The 22,284-nt window shown below is 34.3% G+C and overlaps 1 protein-coding gene and 1 pseudogene across 1 annotated transcript; both read left to right on the forward strand.

Annotated features, from left to right (window-relative positions):
- The first annotated feature begins 2,285 nt into the window (after positions 1–2,285).
- On the forward strand, positions 2,286–3,400 carry LOC149179621 (fatty-acid-binding protein 2-like; annotated as a pseudogene).
- Positions 3,401–11,099: 7,699 nt separating this feature from the next.
- LOC149179622 (glycerol-3-phosphate dehydrogenase [NAD(+)]-like) lies at positions 11,100–15,571 on the forward strand. Its single transcript, XM_089413599.1, is given in 9 exon segments — positions 11,100–11,214; positions 11,321–11,397; positions 13,915–13,966; positions 14,380–14,445; positions 14,560–14,681; positions 14,783–14,894; positions 14,987–15,076; positions 15,181–15,249; positions 15,501–15,571. Coding segments are annotated over 9 exon segments (774 nt in total).
- Positions 15,572–22,284: the final 6,713 nt, after the last annotated feature.

Here is a 22,284-nt window from a genome sequence, read left to right on the forward strand (position 1 = left end):
AAGCATCTACAAAATGTAATTTATTTCAATCATGAATATAAATTACGACTTTTTTCTACGTGAAAAAGATATAGATATATATATATATATATATATATATATATATATATATATATATATATATATATATATATATATATATATATATATATATATATATATATATATATATATATATATATATATATATAATATATATATATATATATATATATATATATATATATATATATATATATATATGCTAGTGGTTAAATACACTCAACTCTCATGTTACCTTGGTCTTTGGACCCATTTTTGTTGGGTAATGAGCATACACAATAGTAGAATATTTGCAAAAATAGAAGAGATAGAAGAAATGGAGGTATTGCTTGTTATAACTCAATATGGAAATTGTCAAGACTAGATATATAAAGAGGAGTGAGACTACCCCATACAACCACCCTATTTCATTAAGACATGACTAACCCGGTTTAACTTAATATTATTTATAACATGTGATTTTATTAATTAAAGGCACTTATCCATAATATCTCTCTAATATTTGTCTTTCTAATGTATTGTCTAGAACTATTTCTGAATTGGATCCCACATAAGTAAATTCACTCTGGAAGTCAAGGAATCTAATTCCAAATGGATCAAATGGAACCAATTCTCCTTTGTGTTGGGTTTGCAATAATTGATCCAGTTATTGATCCGTTTAGTTAACAACCATTTTCCATGTTTTATGCATCTTTGTCGGTGACATGCTTTAAGTATTGACTTCTTCCAGGACTTCTATTCAAGGAAAGTCATCAACTACCTTTCGTTCAAGCTTCAAAATCTATCAACTTTGGACAAACATCCTTGAAAAAAACATGAAGCCCTCATGTTCCATTCAACTTTAGCCCATTACAAATCCCTTGAGATCAAGTCAAATCTATTCTCGCATTGCCTTCGAGCATTCAATTCCAAACAAACTGATCAGATCCAGATCAAGGTCAAATGCCATCATTTAACAATCATCAATGGTTGAGATGTGTGGGAATAATATGCCAAAGATACCTGTTCCAAATTGCAGTCTACATATGGAAGCTGAGTTGTTATGAGCAGAGACTTCAACTGAAGTGAAGACCTAAAAATTCTTGTGTACCAGAGACAATTAAAAATTATAGTGCCATTTTGCTCTTCTACAGATATAAAATAGGAAAATTTTGTGGGTGGATTAAGTAAAATGGAAACTACTGCAGGATGCCCATCATTAATAAAATTATGTCATGATAAGAAAATGTATCTTATGGAGGCAAACAATATACCAGAAATGTCCAAGCCAGGTGATGTTATTCTGGGAGATGTTGGCACTGAACAGGAGCTTTACAAATTAGCCTTTGGTGAGATCAAAGATGATGTGAATGAAACTAATGGAGAGTTCTCATGGTTGTTTCAAGTGCTAAATAAAGAATGAAGAGAGAGATCGATCTAGTATATCTCCTGCCATTGATCTAATTGCAAAGTCAAAAGAGAAATGCTTTTCAAAAACAGTAAAGAATGTAGCTGAGGGTTTGGAGGTGGATGTGCCTTTGGGATCCAGATGTCATGTTAACTCAAGTACTGTCATGGATAACTTTCCCCCTTTTTCTTTATAAAGGATGATAAAAGGGACTATGTAGGTAATTCCAAGCAAGATTATGTGGTCCTAAGCTGTGTTGTTGCAGACAGTTTTGAGGATGACTAGTGTTCCAATGATGCTGAAAAATGAGCAAAAAAGGGTCAATGGATCAGTGAATCAACTTTTGACCTATGAAAGACCTGCAAGTACTTTCCAGGTCCAAATTTGACATGCAAATACTCACAGGTAAAATGCACCTTGGAAAGTTTGACTCACTGCCACTTTGTAACAGCACAAGCAGGCCATTGAATCAGGCCCACGAGTCCAAGTCAAACCCATTGACTCCAATAACCATGTCTACAAAGTACATAGGCATGGTCAAGTGATGTTAGCACTCACAAAGAGTAGGTTGATCAAATTACTTTTTGTGTCCCTGAGCTGAAGTGTTTTAGGTGACATACATATTTCCATCCATATATGAGGTAACATGCAGATTAGTTGGTTATTCTTATCAAATCTTGGTCTTTCTAGATATCCATTCATCTCTGTTGCAGAGTCACACACATCATGCAATGGAAGTGATAGATGGCTAGAATTTGGCTTATTCATGGATAGTGTTCTTAATCGTTCTGGGAAAATTCGTGTCCCTGGATGCTTGGCTCTTCAAGGGGTTGTGGCATTTGTTGCTCAGGTGACAGGAGGATTTCTTTTCTCATTGAAGCAGAGGACTTTTGGTCCTGCTGTTACTTCTACAAAATCAGGCTGTTCACAAGATTCCAATTACAGAAATTGTCTTTCCCATAATGGACTTAGGAAGACATGTACAAAATCTGATATTGTTAATGGAAATATATCTAAACTATAGGAAAATCCTGTGTGTAAAGCAGATACACTCTCTGATATCCTTGGGAAAATTATGTCAATCATGGGAGGAAATCTACAGAATGAATATGAGCTCTCTCCATCATATTCTGCAGTAGCTCTTGCCACTACACTTGTTCCCTCATTTGACGATTCGTCTTCCAAGTTATTGCCCATTCTAGTTGAAGATACAAATAAGGAAATTAAGAAAGAAAGGCATGAATCTTTACGAAGTTTCTGTGAAGTTTAGGGTCATGAAGAATGGGATAAGCTTTACTTGACTCTGAGGAAAGATGGTTGTGTCAGTGATGTAACAGAGCCCAGGACTGGAATAAGATTTCCAACAACTCTTATTAGTCACTATTATGGAAGAAGCAACACAAGTCCAATTTCCCAGGTGCTTGTTGGTATTGGTTCTTAGTGAAAAATAGTTGCTAAAGTTAAATCTCTAAAAATATATGCTTTTGGTTTATATGTCACCCCGATTCTGTATGCAAGAAACTAGGTGAAAGGTATTCTAACTTGCCATTAGAAGAGTTGAAGAATCACCCAGATCTTTTGAAGACCTGCTGAGACATGATTTGCAGATGACAGTTCGACTTGTGGTACACTACAAAGGATTAAAACTCAGTATGGTGTGGAATGCTTTTGAAGGATCGTTGTGGAGACGTCTAAGAAAGATTCAAGGAGTGGCAGATGATGATGGAATGATTGCATTTTGTTCATACTTTTCGAAAGATATTTCTCTTTCCCCGGGAACTACTATTGATTTTCATCGTTTGTCAGGAGGGCAATTACAGACTGAGGTTTGTGGCGAGGAACTGGGGACAATCTATAGTCATGACCTATGTAGGGCATTTTTTTTATTTGTACGTTGGAGAAGAGCCTGTGTCATTGAAAGAAAAATAGGATATAGGGGAAAATATTGGTCGTGCTCTCCAGAGATGTTGAGGAAATTCAATTCAATATTTTTTTTTTAATTCTTGAGAGATGGATGCTTTTTGTTACTGGAGTTCATTGCAAAAGCAGTGATTACAGGAAGTGCAACTTTGAGAAATGGCTTAAACTGGCAGTCCAATGAAGGTTTCCAAGAGCATGTCTTGCGCCAGAGATCTTTATTTTCCACACACTTATGATTTGGAGAGGAGACAGTCACATGGCGACTCTCTTCATCAAAGGGAGTGTATTTCGGGTTATTTGATTTCAAGCCAGGTATTCAATAATAGAAGAAATAAAGATTTGACTGTGAATGGTATTGGATCAACTTATATGGTGCATAAGTCAGCATCTGATTTGAACTTTGTAACACATGGAAAAATCACCCCGTGTTTTGTATTAACCAAATTGTTTTTTTTGCATCATGATGGCAAGTACAAAACTGGCTGCATAACAATCAATGCACAGAGTGGAGGTAGCAACAAAAGAAAGAAGAATGTAAGAAAATGTTGTTGGTTGTAGAGTGTTGCTCAATGATCTCTCTATTGTCTGTCCTCTTCATGCCATCTTTATAGAATCCTGAAAACTCTAAACCAGGTCAACCTAACCATGCATTCTCATGTAAACAACAATCGCCAAAATAATTTCACAGTGCTGTTATGTGGCCATCTACAGGCCACTACAACACTTAAATCTTAGTGCTAACACCAAATAAAAAATATTTAAGGCCAAAACTGTGCATGGAAAGGCTGGTCACTAGCTGATACAAAAGAATTTTGTTGTCGATTGTCATTAAACTGTAAAGTATTGACCTTGTACATGCATATTAACAATGCCTTAATCCCTAGTTAACTGTTGTTGGAAAATAGACCTGTTTTATTTCCAAACAGTCAAGAATTAGGAATCGAGCTATTTTTAGTGGATGACTGTGCTGGAAACTACAAGATAAGTGGTTGGTCTGATAGAAGACCATCTTGCTGCCATTTGTCAACTTTTTGGGAGGAAATTGTTGTAAAATGACTGCCAACTCACAAAAACTACCAATACAGACTGATGCCCATTTTACCAGAGAAACCCAACACCAGAGTTGGAATTTTGACGAACTAATTTCTTTTCTTTTTTTTTTAAACACATATAAACTACTATCGCATAGTGACATCCTCAAGATGAATATATAAATTGGAACAACACTGATGAAATCACCAAGCATCTTAGCTCCAGTGTATCTACCAATGAGGAATCACCAAGCTTTTTAGCTCAAATCAAGCATAAAAAGGAGGCAAGGAGGCAATTCAAGAGGTCAATGCAAAAATCCCTTCTTCAACAATCTATACTTCTTGCTCCTTTATTTTGTTTCTGAGTCCTAAGCTACGGTCAAGTGTCTTTCATAACGTGAGAAGATTCTTAGGTTGTGATACTTTTCTTGCCCCCTTAGACTCTTTGGAGTTTGGACAACTCTTGATTTAAATTTTCTCAAAAAAAAATTGTACTCAAGTTAACTCTAATTAATAAAAGTTAGTGTGTTTGAACTTTGATCTATTAAGTGTTTTAATGAAAGAGAATTCCTTCGGTTTGTTGGCTCACTTAGCTTGGAAATTCAGATATAAATTTCATTAATCAGAAAGTTATAAATTATGATTCCCTTGCTGAATTTCTTCTTTACCAGCTTCTTTTCTCACACCAAAGGACAAGGACCCAGTCAACCAGGCAGAGTAGACAATATTTCACAATTTATGTGTTGATTTTGAGATATTTATTCACAGATTTCAAGGATCTGTTCACAGATCTACAACTATGAATTGCAGCTCTGAAGTTTTTCTACATTATTTGAAGCATTGAGTTGTAGATTTTCAAAGTTTTGATCAGTGATAGACATTAGGGACATTCCCCAGACTTGGTAAGCACAAACATTTCACTAAAGCAAGAGGGATTGTGTCAGTGACAGAGGCAGCTTCCCTAAACTGTCCATTTGAAACCCGTTGAGGCTCATTCCTCAAAGGAAAATTTTGAGCCATAACGCCAAGTAAACAAGGTTATTTTTTTTTCAAAGCCAAATAGATCCATCAGGTATGCAAAAAAAAACGCATCTGTCTTGGCTCTATGATTCCAACACCTATGAATTATTTGACAATAAAAAAAATAAAAGCTTTTTGTGATAAGCTCTCAAAAGATGTATGGCAGAAGCTCTGGTTTAGCCCTTATGGACACTAACATACTTTTTGAAGTTGACAGTGATGTTTCAGGTTTGGCTCGCAAAAAATGTACTCAGTTAGGAAGGGCATCCCACAATATGCCAAAATGAAAAGTTTAATGAAGAAAAGAAGCAATAAGACACTTATCGTCAATAATTGTATCCAAAAGTACAAATGTATTTTGCCATTGGACACATCGCTTAACATCTAAGGAGTTACAAATATACATAGATCATTAAGCTTTGAAGTAATGGCAGACTTGAGATAGGTCAAATGCTTGCCATGCATAATCGCTAAATTATTTACCAGAGTTTCTCATTTGTAATCAAGCAAAATGTGGGTAAACTATATAAGGTTGCGGATGCACTAAGTTGATGAAGGATTTTGAGATAAGTTTGACCAATTAAGCTGCAGGATTTCAGCACCTTAAGGAGATTTGTAAGGATGATATAGACTTCACAGAAGCTATTTGGACTATATGGTGCCAAAAAAAAAAATATTTTTTATTTTTTATTTATTTTTTAATCAAGTAAACAATAAACATTATCAAGAGCGGCGCACGACGAACAGGAGGAGCGGCAGACAGTGATTACGCATAGTTGCTTCGATTTTATGAGCTTCCTTTGCATCGAAAGCTTTACATGTCGGGTGGGAACAAAGGTGTCAATTTTATGGAAATATCGAAATCCAGTCACTCCGATACTAGGATGGAGGTAGATGGGTCTTCATTAAATGATTTGATGGATTTTACTGCCGATGAGAAGATAGAAACTAAAGAATGGATCTCAAATCCAGAGATTGTTGCTGCTCAACAAGATGGGTTGTTATGTCAAGATGATATGTTCAGCCTTGCTGAACTATCAGTTGTTGAAGACCAGATAGAGCAAGTGATAGTAGAAACCACTATCTGCAATGAGACAACTACAGAGACTGTGCTATCTCATGAATCTCATGAATCTGGAGCTGTTGTAGAGATGAACAACTGTCATTCATTAGTCGATCCTAAAGTAAAACCTCAAGTTCCTAGTTTACAGTCCCAGCCTCGAGAAGAGGTTATAAAAAATGCCACAGTGGAACAGTCAACACCTGTCAGTATAGAGATTGAGGATACAGGCAAAGCCTAGGAATCAGAAAATAATAATACTGCTCAGATTGATGCCAGAGATGTAACTCAAGCTAAAGATGCATTTGATATTGGCGCTGGTGACAAATGTCAAAAGGAGTCTGTGTAGTTGAATCAACTTATTCTAGATAATTCTCAAAATGTAAAAGATGTATCCACAACAAATTTAGCGAGTACAACACAAGAAGATCAGCCACATCTGAGTTAGCCTGAAACTAAACAATTAAAGTCTTATGGGGAGCAGAAGTGCCCTGAAACAACAACAATGAAAGAAGAGGAAGAAGTCTCTAATCCAAAAGAGCCTGGATTTGAAGCTTTGAAAGGAATGAAAGCAACTTCTGATATAAGTACTGGTGATGCAGATCAAAAGGAGCTTGTACAGGCCAATCAAGTTACTGTAGATAATTCTCAGTGTGTAGAAAATGTAGCAACAAAACTTGCAGCGAGTAGAGTTTTAAAAGATCAGCCACATCTGAATCAGCCTGAAAAGAACGAACAAAGTTGATTTGGGAGCAAAAGCAGCATGATGGAGCAGTGATGAAAGAAGAGGAGAAAGGCTCTTGTCAGTACCTTGAAGAGATGTCGGGTACAACACAAGCTGCTGGTGCTCTTGATGACAAGACAGAGGTTGCTTGTGATGTTGATGGCAAGTCAGAGATTGCTTGTGGTGTTGATGGCAAGCCAGAGGTTAATGATAATAAGGTATCTGCTTCTGATGGACAATTACCTTCTACTCAGTTTGAAAATATGCAGTCTGAAAATGTTCTGCAAAATACTAGCACGTTGGCTAGTCTAGAGTCAAATCCTAATCTCCCTCAATGAGGGATCACAGAGTGCAATGCTGAGCCCATGGAGCATGGAAATGTTGAGGAGTCTGCCAATATTCCGAAGAAGATGTAAATAAACCCCCACCATTGCTGCCCCACTGTTGCTGCAACAAGGGCAGCGTTGAGCGATAGATAAACCCTTTTCAGATGATTTGAGCAGTAGGGTTGATCTTTCTGAGGTTTTTTTTTTTTTTTAGAGCATGGTGATCCCATGAAGCATAACCAAAACCTTGGTTGGTGCTGCGGTATTCTCTCTAGTAGGTAGGCTTCAAGGTCCAGATTTTGAACCAATGCTCTGATACCACGTGTAAGATCCCTCCCTTAGGGTCCTCTACCAGATCTATATTCTCAAATTTTAAATGCAATAAAAGGGCAATAATTTATTTTCTGACAAGACATTTAACGATGATAAATTACCATTTAAAATCTAATTCCTACAATTTAAATAGTGAACATTTCATTTCCATCACTTACATGAGTAGTCTATGCATAGAGGAATACATGTACCAATGGCCTGGTGGAGATGCCCTTGAGTTGTTGCTCTTGCTGGAATGCTCCTCTTGACTACTGACTGGATTTACCTCCCAGCCAACTAGGAAGTAATTCCTAGCCCAGGAAAGTTCCACAAGTTCCCTAGCCCTCCGAGCCCAAGTCCAACTAGATGTAGTGTGTGTGTCCAAGACCAAGATAAACAATACTCCCCTCCTCTCTCTCAAACAATTTCTTCAAAACCACAGCCAACCAAAACTAAAACAAGACCCGGCATCCCCTTTCCTCCCTTCCTCCTTCCCCTTTTATGCCCCTCCTCTCTTCTCCACCTGAACCACCCCTTATTAATGTCATAACTTCTCCCTCATCCTTACAGTTGACTTCTCTTCTCCCAAGTAAATCTAAGAGGACATTTGGGAATGTGATATGAATATAAAATTGGGTAATTAATTGGAGAGGACCATGTCTTCTCCCAAGTAAATGTGAGAGTACATTTTGGGGATGAGAGATGAATATATAAATTGGTAATTAATTGGAGAGGACCATGTTTTCTCCCAAGAAAATCTGAGTACATTTTGGGGATGAGAGATGAATATATAAATTGGTAATTAATTGGAGAGGAGCATGTCTTCTCCCAAGTAAATTTGAGAGGACATTGGGAATGTGATATGAATATAAAATTGGGTAATTAATTAGCGAGGACCATGTCTTCTCCCAAGTAAATCTGAGAGTACATTTGGGAATGTGATATGAATATTTAAATTGGAATAATGGAGGGAGACCATATCCTATCCAAGATTAATTTCCAGAAGACAAGTTGGGAATTTGAATAATAGAAATAATAAATTTTACATCAGTAAATAAAATTTACAGTTTCCCAAATGAAGGTATTCACCAATATTTCTCAATATTTTCAGGTAATGTAAACATTAATAAAATTTGCATAATAAGATTAATTGGGGCATTACATCAATTGAATCTAGTTCAAGTGGTTGGGAGGAGATGTTATCCTCCCCACCTAGGTTCAAAGCCTACTTGTGACATGTTTGCTCTGCATGCACCAATTTTTAATTGGGGTTGTTCATGAGGCAATTTTTGATTAGGGTTCTTGACACCTAACTCAAGAATGGGATGAGTGGTTACATGTAAAAAAAAGAAATTTGCACGCTCCCAACACCAAAATACTTTCTTCACATGCACGTAAAAAGAGTTTTCTAGGCAAGTATATCACAGTTGTTCACTATCCCCTCACTAGATAAGAGAGGAGTTGACAGAATTTAATGTTTACAAGTAGAAACTAGATGCTTTCTTCAACTATATAAAATACTTCTACAAGTTGGCGCTTTCAAGATGGATAAATATTTTAGGACCCATGTGGCCGTATGAGAAACCCTTTATTTGTTGTAATATAGAGAAGACTTATGAAAAGTTGTGAATAACTTTTCATAATGCAAAGAAAAAAAGTTGTGAATAACTTTTCATAATGCAAAGAAACTCATCAGAAGGTGGGCACTGCAAGAGTTTGAATGCAAATGCTTTAGAAGAATTCAGTCCATCCAAAAAGCTAGGATTGACTCTAAATTATGTGCTTCATTTATAGGCCTATCAACAATCTCACATAGATTTTAGTGTAATCTTTATATAAATTCAATGTAATAAAAAAATAGTTATCGTTTTTCCAAAAAAAAAGAGAGGATTCAAATGATATTACCTTGGTAGTTGCTTCAAGGTGAACAAGATCCTTGTCAAAGTCTAACAACTCTTCCATACTTTTATCAAATACCTGAAATAATATGGACTTCATATTAGAGGAAAGGTGATAAGAAACATATGAATCAAATAATTTTTTTAAGAATTTGATAAAAAGCATACTCTAGAAGGATGATACTATATGGGTCCACAAATCCAACTCGAAAATGAGGATGACATTTGCCATGTATGGAAATACATTTGTAGGACCCAACTTACATGCAAATTACATTTTTATCATCCATTTCTTATCCCAAGTTACTATGATGACAATAACTACTCATTATATGTTAACTCTCGTTACTAACAAAACACAGCTTATAAATGACCCTAAAGCCATTTACAAAAAAATTACTCTAAACTATGCTATAGTGGGCATGCCTTGTTAGTCAACTGAAAACCTTATTTACAAAATCAGTGTACCAATAAAAATACTAGTTCAATATAACTTTGAAACCAAAATGATGCAAAATGATCTTTTCAATAAGAGTAAATGAGCACATGAAACAAAATTTCTTAGTGCATTGGTATAATCATATTTAAGTTTTATCATTAATTTTGGCCATCTTGTTTTACACTAGATTGAACTAACCTTAAGGGCAGTATATAAATGGCTCAACCCAAATCTTTAACTTGTACCACAGTAAATCTCTAATAACACCTAAAAGTGTCTATCAACATCCAATGCAGAGAAAGCACTTTCACAGAAAGAATAGTATAGACTAACTTGCCTAATTTAGGGTTATGTTGTCAAGTTATGGAGCGTAAAATCAAGAATTTTCCATTTGGTGGAAAATCTGCTACAGATCAAATAGATCAAGATAACATGCTGATAGGAAAAAATAGGAAAAAGAGAATTGGACCATCACGAATCAAGCAACCTCTTTACCAATCCATCGAACTAAATTTTATCTCCTACTGCAGAAATTTAACACAATTTCATAGGAATAGCCCAATCTAAGCTAATTAAGCCATGTTTTCCAACATATATGCCTACATAAAAGGCTAAGAAACATATGAAAATGTAGTCCTCCCCCTTTCCATCCCTTGTGGTTAGGCAAGCACCACAGAGAAAACACCTTCAAGAAGGAGAAATAAACCTCAAGAAAAGTATCACATCCAGGATCTTTGGACGAAGAAACAAAACCCAGCCAGCAAATAAATTTCCTATGAAAATAAATTTGGATCCATATCTTTATCTCATAGGGTATACTAATAAATTGAAAACCATAATCTCCATATTGAAGATCCCTCCAAACCAACAATAAGAGAAGGTACAACAACAACATTCTAATCATGAACACTTGCTCATTAATCATTTCATTTCGTGATCCATGAATAAAGGTGATGGTGTCAAAGATCAGGTTTTAGTTCTTGGTAGAAAAAATTGGGGTACCATTGTTGCCAAAATCATTGCTTTCAACACAATCAAGCTTGGTGATTTTCATGGTACTATTATCATTTCCTTTATACATGGTATATGTATGCTAAGATTTGGGACATGAAGCCTCATGAGAATATAATTAAGAAATTAAGATAATTTTAATGTGTGTAGAGAAATTTAGGATGTGGGTATATGAAGAGATATTGATATGCAAAAACAAGCTTACAGATCTCATCAACCGAACTAATGTAACCTTATAGATTTGAGGCTTATGCGATCTGAATTTTGTGTAGTGATATCTTCTGGAGTCATCGCATTCATGTTTTATTGTATCGACATTTCGAACCAACCTCTATGGTTCATCATCAGGATCAGATGTGTGAAAAAGTCAGATATTGATGGGGTAATAAATAAAGGAGAGGGTTGGGATGGTAAGGTATGGAACCGACAGGTTTGATAATGTTAAGAAATAAATTTAGTTTAATTAATTAAATATTATTATTAAGTTTAATTAATTTAGTTTAATTAATTAAATATTATTATTAAGTTCTTATTTTTGTTTTCATTTGGCCTCATGGAAAAGAAAAATTGGACAAATTCCTAGAGCACCTTAATAGTCAATCAAATTCTATCAAGTTTACAATGGAAGTGGAAGAGAATGGCAGTCTTCCCTTTCTTGACATCCTAATCAAGGGAAACCAAGATGGCTCAATATCTCACTAGGTCTATCACAAGAAAACCCACAGAGAATACTACGTACATGCCAACTCTCACCATCATCCTGCTCAAAAACTCAGGGTGCTCAACATTCTAGCTACCAGGGTGGTACGTATTTCATATCATGATTATTTTGATCAAGAGAAGAACCACCTCTTGGATTTTTTTGAAAAGAATGGATATAGAAGACACCAAGGAATCAAAGCTTTTAAAAAATTGGAGAATCATAAAAACAAACAACCAATGGATGATTGTGTAGGTAAGGTTCACCTTCCCTACATTCTAGACACCACTAGTAAGATTTCACACATTTTAAAAAATAATAATATAAAAACCACTTTCAAACCCTTGAATAAAATTAGCAGATGTCTGAAATCGGTAAAAGATCCTATTGATCCTAAACATCACAAAGTGGTTTATTTGTTCCTTGTTCATGTGGAAAAGCCTATATTGGTGAGACCGACCGTTCTATATTAACTAGGATTCAAGATCATGCTGCTGACATCAAGCATAACCATTCCAAAACCTCAGCTTTGGCTGAGCACTCTAGTAAAACCAATCATCACATTTGCATTGAAAACTCCTGTGTTGTGGCCAAAATTGATCATTATCACCATAGAAAATTTAGAGAGGCTATCGAAATAGGAAAACACCCCAATAACCTCAACCATGATGATGGTTGGAAAATAAGTGATAATTGGATTCCTACACTAACTGGGGATTCTACCGTCTCCTAGGTGCTCCTAGTCCCATTATCTCTTGGTCCTCCTTATGGTTCACCTATCCCTAAAATCATTAAATTAATATTTGAATAAATAACATTAATCAAGAACCCATCCTTGTACTCTTTCAATCCCTAAAAAACTTTATTAAGATTAAATTCAAATAATTTTATTTAAACCTTAGTTAACCCAATCTAGTATTAATTAAAAACCGAAAAACTTTATAGATCGATATATAATATTAATCTAGCATCAAAACTTAGGAACATCCTTAGCAATATATCTTAATAATTATTAATTAATAAAGAGAAAAATAATAAACATTCAATTAGTAATATATAGAAGACCAAATTAGTTTCATTATTAAATTACATGTTTTAATTATCTTGCAACATTTAAAACATTAATGTTAATACAAAGTAAATTTAACATTAATAATCTTAATGTCAACAAAACTAATTAATACAAAAACTTTTAGTTAATGGACAAATAACATTATAATATTTGAAAAAATTATAATATTATAATGTTACATTATAATATTTGAATAAATAACATTAAGTATTAATTAATGTCAACAAAAATAATTAATACAAAAATTTTAGTTAATGGAAAAATAACATTATAATATTTGAATAAATAACATTAATCAAGAATCCTTGTACTCTTTCAATCCCTAAATTTTTTATTAAGATTAAATTCAAATAATTTTATTTAAACCTTAGTTAACTGAATCTAGTATTAATTAATAAACTAATAATCATCAAGAAAAATATAAACATTTAATAGAAAGAAAAATAAAAACTTAATAATAATATTTAATTAATTAAAATAAATTTATTTCTTAACATTATCAAACCTGTTGGCTCCATACATTACCATTCCAACCCTCTCCTCTATTTATTGCCCCATCAATATCTTACTTTTTCACACTTCTGATCCTGATGATGAACCACAGAGGTTGGTTCGAAACGTCGATACAATAAAAAATGAATGCGATGACTCTGGAAGACATCACTACACATAATGTAACCTTGTTTTTCTATTCTGTGAAACAAGTTGCTACACCTGGAACTCAGGCTTACATACATACATACATACATACATACATACATACATACATACATACATACATACATACATACATATATATATATATATATATATATATATATATATATATATATATATATAGCCCCAAGGGTTAGCTCAACTAGTCGAGTCCCCGTTGTTAAGTACCTCACCGATCGAGAGGTCACAGGGTCAATTATTCTCGATGCCCTTGGGGTTAGGCCATGCTAGTCGACCGAATGGCTTTAAAAAAAGATTCCCTTCGGGGTTGATTTGCCCAGATTTTCTGTGGATGTAGTGGCCACCCGTAAACCACCTCTAATATATATATATATACATATATATTCTAATTCTATGCATATGCATATGTTATGTATTATTGGCATAATCTTACACCCATAAAATATCATTTTCTAGTTGGCACCCTACAAAATTTACTTAGCCAGTTCCTTTATTAGTATTGAATGCCTAATGGTAGATGGGGTATTATTGGCACAATAGAGAGCCATGCACCTTTTGAATGATTTATATCACTATATTTCACTTGATTTTATACTAATAGTCCTTGCCACTTCCTCAATTTAAAATTATCAATATTGAACTACATGGTTAATTCTAATATTTAATGTCAACTCTCCTTCGATGTTCGTACATAACATTTGTGTTCCAAATATTTCCATCTAAGTGATGTTGGTTATTTGTATTTCATTTAACCACAAGAAAATGTGAAGTATCTATCCAATATAAAGTTGGGTTCAATAGCAAATCTAGAATTGGATAGTACATGTACTAGTTAAAAAAGCACACATATTTGTTTTCCATTTACGTGTTTCTTATAGTAATTCCTCCTTAGTTCCAATTTCCACTCACTTGGTATCTAATGTTAGTTCTCAATCATAGTTAATGATGCAACCATGCTAGTATTTGTGACTCCTCATCAGTTTTTCGAGGGTTTATTCAAAATAATAAAAGGAAAAATAAAACCACATTCAATAGCCATTTCTCTAATTAAGGGAATGGAGGTACGGTCGCTAATTTGTTGCTTTATCATCATTATATATTTCTTGTTCTTATAGATGAATATTTTGATGATTTAATGTCATGGGTACATGGGTGCACACAGTTTAAAGAGGAGGAGCCATGAATGACATCTATCTTGATAACTGAATGACTTGGCATAGATTTCTCTATACTTATGGGTGTGAACATTGCCAACGAGGTAGAATTTAATTTCTGTGTTAAATTGGGTGAGACCTATAAAAATTATATTCATCTTGATCTCCTATGAGTCAATGGAGAAAAATTATAATCATCTTGATCTCCCAAGTTGCAATGGAGAAGCTAAGTAGGGAAATTGTGGGATATAGAGAAGCTAATAGGATCGCAGATACATGGGTTCAGCTATTTAGTACACCTTGTTAGTCTTATCTATAAGCTTTCTACCCATATATGTGTTTGTGTGCAATTCATACAACACTTAGTCATTTTCCCCAAAAACAATTCGAAGAAGCCTAATATGAGATCAAATGCAGGTGACAGATGTTGAGGGAGTGGAACTCTATGGAACACTAAAGAATGTCATTGCCATAGGTACAACTACATTTATATTTCAAGCATCTAGATTGAAATAGAGTTCCAAGTCTCTTGTGGATATCATTTGAATGTATATCTTCTTTGCCATAATACTAGCATAGATCAGGAGGAATTAGAAAACAAAGGCTTAAAATTCTCTATGCTTTATAGATCAAGGTTTAAGAAAGATCTATGCTAGTATGAGTATTTATAAATTCATGTTGAATTAGTTTATACTAGTTTATCCAATAATCTTTCTTATTTGGTAGCTCTTATAGATGATTTGGATATGGGTAACAACACAAAGGTGGGTGCATGGGTTGGAAGTTCATTTTTCTAGAGATTTCTCTGCACACAAAAAGTACATTTGGAGCTTGAATCAAGATTCTTAATTCAATGTTAAATTTTCAAGGTTTCCAATCATGCATTTCCACTTCATTTAAAGTATGATTTTCAGATAAGTTTTTAATTTATTTATTTTTAAATAGTAGTGGAACTTTAAAAAAAAAACTACAAAGTTGGAATTTTTATTTGAAATTTTGTTAAAATGGTGAAGTGAATGGCTTTTTTCACCAAATTTTCAAATCAAGTTTGCTAATTTAACCCTTGAATTCAGTCTAAAAACTTATAATTCATATTTTGAAGAGATGAAAATCATCCTATGTGGACATTGTAATTAATCATAAATTTACAATAAGACTAAAAAAACTACTTCCCCAATGCATAGTTCTCCAATTAGTCCTAATTTCTCATAGATATTACGATCGACCCAAATTGAAAAACTAAAAATGTTAAGTAGAGATTAACCCAAATGTGAGAAAAATAAATACAAAATACCTACCTTCTAGAAGTGATTGAATCAAATGTAAAAGCCACCAAAAATTCATCCAGGTTCACCTTGTCCTGCTCTAGCCTCAACATCTCCTTCTTCAAATTCACATCATTCCTAATGGTGGTTGTCTTATTATTTTCCACATACAGAGGGGGTGGGGGTTGATTCTGCCATGGGGTTGGGTAATAGGTTCCACATACATAGGGGTTGGGGGTTGAGTGGGTCGTGAGGTTCGATAACAACATCAATGAATAGGACCCCTCCCTAGATAATAAATGTATTTCTATTTTGGATGGAATATTGTGACCAAGCAAGAGAAGTTCCCCTTCATTCATTCATTTCCATCCCCATAGATATTAATGTCACTACTCTATATTCTAAAAATACATTCATAAATAGAAAGAACGTCTAATAACAATCGCTGAAATATTCGTTACCTTTTCCTTGTTTTTTGGGTATATTCACATAAGTATAGACCTCGAGTATGTGGCTCTATGTCCATGAGGTAAACTAGACACTCTTATTCTTCAAATAAGTCAACTTACTTTTTGCTGCTAGAAAAACTGAAACTAGTTAAGATGATATTGAGGTTCAATCTTTGGCATAGGGGTCATTGACCTAGGTGAAGGAAGAGGGTGCATGTTATATGACCATGGGCCAAAACCGCCTCCACTTCCCTATGAGGGGGGATAGCTAGGGCCTGTAAAACTCTTAAAGAAAATATTTATAAATACATTATTCGAAAAAGAGAATAACCTAAAATACTGAGTAACATTTTGAGGACCCTAATACTCAAAAACAAAAAACAAAAAAAAACAACAAGGAAAGGAAATGAAAGTTGGATACCCGATATGACATGTTCTCTGTTCATAGTGAGCTTCCTCGTCGAGTCAATATAAGTTTTATACATTGGACAAAACCCTCAAACTAAAATCCTGAAAGAAATATAGGTTAGAAAGCATCAATTCAAAAATTAAGAAGGAATTCAACCAAAAGAACCCTTATTATATGAAATCAAAACTCGAAAAATTGAATTGACAACTTAGGAGTAATGGGTTCTTGTCTTGGGAAGAAATGTGTTCTTATTAAACATAAATAAATATAAAAACCCTGCACTAGCCTTTACCTTGCAAATATTTTTAACAAAAATTGTCATGCAATGGTTATTTAGGGGGCATTATTTCAGAGTTTTCTCTCTGATAACAATGGAAACGTTGAAACCATAAATCAACGGAAGCACTGAAACTACATTGGTATACAGTGTATTGCTATGGAATTCAATCCAGTGGTTTGCGGTGAATTTCTATCGAATTCAATCCCTCGGTTTGTGGTATAATGATGAATATTGCCACGTTTTCTTCACAACTACCTTATAATGTTAAATGATGTTATTTCATCCTTTGTTATGTGGTGTCGCAGACTCACACTTTCTTCACCTTCGAGGATCACTTGGTCTCTGTATATTATTAAATATTTCCTATGTTTCCCTATGGTGCCACAAGCTCACGCTTTCTTCACCTCTCAAGATTGCTTGGTCTAGGTTGTTAAATATTTTCTGGGATGCCCTCTAGCTCATACTGCTTGGTCTATATTGTTAAATATTTTTTGCGCTTCCTTCTAAGGCACAGTCAATAATCCTAGCGCCTCTAACTGAGATTCCCACAATATTTCCTGTGTTACCCTCTCGGGCACAGTCAATAATTTAGAGCCTCTACTTGGCATTCCTGTAGTACTTATTGTGCTGCCCTCTAGGGTTTATGCAATAGTCCTAGCACCATTTCATGAATTCGTTTCTACCCAGCATTCTCCTCTTTGTTTTAATTAGAAATAATCAAAATAATGTAATTAAAACGTTGAGAAAATAACTTTAAGACAATTCCCACCCTTTTTTAATTAAAAATAATCAAAATAATATAATTAAAAATTTGAGACAGTAATTTTAAGACAAAATAATTTGATTAGAAAGTTGAGATGATAATTTTAAGAGAAAATAACAAGTTTAAACTAAAATGACAATTTTGTCTTAAATAAATGTCTTAAACACCTTTATTAGTAGTGTAAGAATCGATTCCTAGAGGGGCTCAAATAATTACCCATTTCTATGGCATGGAGTATTTGGTTGGGGCATAATAAAAATATCGTAAATACAAGATCATGACCCAACCTTAATAATTTTGTGGGTGTTCTATTTCACTTTCCCAAAGATGTTCTCTAACGACAATTATCCCTTGCTTTAGTGAGATACAAATATTTGATACAGGGAAATCCTGTGGGGTTTTTTGATGGGATGAGCTAAGAGGCAGTTCATTATGGTGGCTTGATGTACTATGACTTCGTAAATGCATGGAGATTCATTGGTCCCCACAACTAGTGTTTAGTTTAGATTAGTTTAATCTAATTATGGAATAAATCCCAAAATTTAGGGGATCTATTGTGGGGGAATGTTATGGATCAATGTAATTTCTCCAAGGGTGGAGAAGCAAGGATTTTTTAAGGAATCCGAAAATATAATAAAGGGGATTATGGAGGTAGGGGAGAAGGTTTGATTTTCTAAGAGATATGAATGTATCTAAATTTTTTTAAATCAAAATATAAAGTTTATGGTTTTAGGATATGTGTTTCTATTAACCAAATATATTATTAATTTATTGGTCTAATCTTAGACTTGCAGGTTGGAAATTCTGTGCAAGAGTGCATTCCATTGGATATTTTTAGATCTAATCTTGTAGAATCTTGAGGGGTATGCACCATTTTGGTATTAGAGTACTCAGAAAATGGCCAAAAGGGGAATTTGGATGAATTGGGGAAAGAGGGGGGAGGATGTTGGATTAAGGTAGAATGAGGGAGAGACATTGATTAGGAGGTTAGTAGTGATTGAGGATAGATAGAGGTCAGATGAATCAAAAGAAGAACTGGAGAATGTCCCAACCCCTGTTGGGGCATTGAACCCCATGGAAATTCTGATGGAAGCAATCTCAAAATAGGAAACCAAGGTGAAGGACGAGGTTTCAAACTTCAAAGGTGACCTAGACCATGAGATGTTATTATATTGGTTGCAAGAATTAGAGAAGAATTTTGATATGGAGGACATAGATGAAGATGAACCTAGGAGGGTGAAATTCATAATGACAAAGAGGAAGTCACATGTTGCCTTATGATGGGATAACCTTCAGGATACCTACAGGAACCAAGGAAGAAAATCGAGTTATGGCCCAAGATGGTAAAGGATTTGAAGGATAATTTTTTCACTTCAGATTACTTCCAGATTGTGTTCAAAATTTTTGAAAACTTGAGGAAGGAGTTGTACTTTAACAAGTACACTCAGTCGTTTATGAATCTACATGAAAGAGAAAACCTCCAAGAAGATAGTGAAAAGTCCACTGCTAGATATGTCAATGGATTGCAATTTCAACTCCAATATGTACTCACTTTAGTCAAGTTGTGCTCAGTGGAGAAGCATGTCAATATGATTTGAAAGATGAGGAAAAACTATCTCAAGGTAAATGTAAGGTAGTAGGTAGAAAAAATATCAACACAGAATTTGAGGGATGCTCTTCAAAACCTGCAAAGAATGAAGGGTATAAAGATGGTTGGGAAGTGAAACTCGGAAGGGAAGAGGAACATTTTAGAGGTAGATGAATAGGATAGGGCTTAAGTTATCGAGCAAAATTAAGATGCTTTATATGCAGTGAAGAACACAAAGAAATATAATGCCCCAAAAACACCAAAAGAGCATTGGTTGTAGAAGAGGAGGTTGTGGTTCAAGAAATTGAAGAAGAAGAGGGGGGGCCTTAATGCTGCAAAGGAATATGATATCAAGAAACAAGGAAAATATGGAAGCTAATTGGATGAGGAAGAGTGTTTTCCACACTAAATGCAAATTTCAAATTATGCAAGGAAAAAATTGATGGGGGGTCTACTAATAATCTGGTAAGTATTGAAATGGTAGAAAAATTATAGCTTACTTATATTCCTAAATCCAACCCCTAAAAAACTTCTTGTTTGGAATGGGACCATAGTGTTCTTATCGATAAGACTTGTTTAGTGTCTTTTAAAATAGGTCTTTTTTTAGGACATGGTATCACGTGATGTAGTATTGATGGGTGCATGTCATTTTCTACTCGGAATACTTTGGGAATATGATTAGAAAGTAATTCATTATGGCATAGAAAATGCTTATGAAGTTCAACATGATGGGAAAAACAATATTTTGATGCCATGGAAAGGAGAAGAGGCGTCCAAAATGACATCACTGTCACTTGTTACAATGGGTTATAAGAATTTTGCGTAAGCAAAATAAAAGGGGAATTTATTATCTATTATGCCTATAAGAGGAAAGGACATCTTAAGGGTGAACACTTCCATGAGAGGTTCAAGAACTATTGACAAAATATTTAGATGTAACTCCAACATAACAACTTGTTGGGTTACCACCCTCAAGAGGAATTAGACACCATATTGAATTGGTAATAGGATAAAAAATTCTTAATCAAGCTGCGTACAGGTTATCTCCTTATGAGGATTAAGAAATGAGAGAATAAATTTCATATTTGTTAACAAAATGATTCATTAGAGAAGGCATGAGTCTTTGTGCCACTCTTGCTTTAGTATCACCTAAGATAGGGAATAAATGGGGACTATGCATCAACTCTAGGGCTATCAAGAAAATCACAATAAAGTATAGATATCCACTACCTACTATGGATGGCATATTAGTGTTATAACATCATTTAACACTCCTATAGACTTGATGCTATTTTATGGCCCTGGGAAGTCCCTTTTTCCATACAAACTTGATCTTATATTAAAAAAATATTATTTCAAATTTCATACGCAACTCTGCCCACACTAAATCACATATATATTTGGGTGCTATAACATTGTACCCTCATATACCTTTTAAAATATGAAAAAATTAAATTAAATGCTATTTTAATTGCGGGGTTTACGAGTTTCACTGAAATCCCACCTACAGGAGCCTGTGTCACAATTGAATTAACTAATTTTAGGTGATATATACACCGTTGGGTAGGCCTAATTAACACAAAGGGAAGGGTCATCAAAATTATAACCATTTTTCTCACAGATCAAGTTTTTTTTTTCTCGTGCCTCCTGCACTCCCAGTCTCTAGGAAATTTTGGTTTCCTTTGTAGAGATGTTCATCGTCCTTATAGCATTTCCTTGCACTAGTTAGAGTAGTTTTCTTCATGGCTCGGGATGGATGGGATATCTAGAGGAAGGCTTCGTTGGTACCTTTGGCCTTGATCAAGTTGTACCTTTCCTGTATATATTGTTATTAATCAATAAAGAAGCTCATGTCTTGTTCCTGATATGTTATTATCTCATGAATAGTAATCTCTATGCTTGTATATGATGATCTAACATATCTTTATGTATGCACATTCAATTATCTATTATTTATGTGCTTTTGTGAATTGACTTGCAGGCCTGCTCGTTTTGGAGGAAGAAGAGGGTTTGGAGCCTACATCAAAAGCATCAAGCGTAGGACCTCTAGGTACATTTCCAAACACTTGTTTAGCAATTCATATGGTTGGCATGCTTGTTTGACTGCTCTTTGTTAATTATCTTGTTCTACTCTATTGAGGTTTTCAATCCTTGCCTTAGGGAATTTTTCTCAAATGTGGACTTAAGGAGTGATTGCCACTAGATCTAGATCATAGAAGGTGATGAATGGAAGAAAATTTTCAAAACTCGGGATGGATCATATTAATGGTTAGTTATGTCATTCAAATTATCTAATTCTCCTGCCACTTTTATGTAAATCATGAACCAGGTATTTAGAACCTATATTAAGAAATTTTTCATTATTTATTTTGATGAAATTTTGATTTTTAGCAAAATCTTGGAGGTATATTTGAATCATTTAAATATAGTACTTGATAAACTTAGAGCAGAAATATTGTTTGTGAATCTTGAGAAGAGTGAATTTTGTAAGGAAAATTTATTTTTCCTTGGGAATGTAATTATTGCAAATAGAGCGAGTATGAACCCAGAAATGGTTAGATCCATATTAAAATGGCATAACTTCGAATGATTACAAATGTGAGGAGTTTCATGGATTGGTGAAATTTTATAAGAAATTTATTAGAAAATTCAATGTGATAAGTGTTTCCATACCCGATTGTGTAAGGGGAAAGTCATTTTCATATACTAAGGAAACTAAGGGGAGTTTTGAACATCTCAAAAGAAAATTGGTTGAG

This window comes from Pinus tabuliformis, chromosome 3_2 (assembly GCF_031772625.1).
Source record: "Pinus tabuliformis cultivar Carrire ecotype Pingquan chromosome 3_2, CPIR1, whole genome shotgun sequence".
NCBI classification, from domain to species: Eukaryota; Viridiplantae; Streptophyta; class Pinopsida; order Pinales; family Pinaceae; genus Pinus; species Pinus tabuliformis.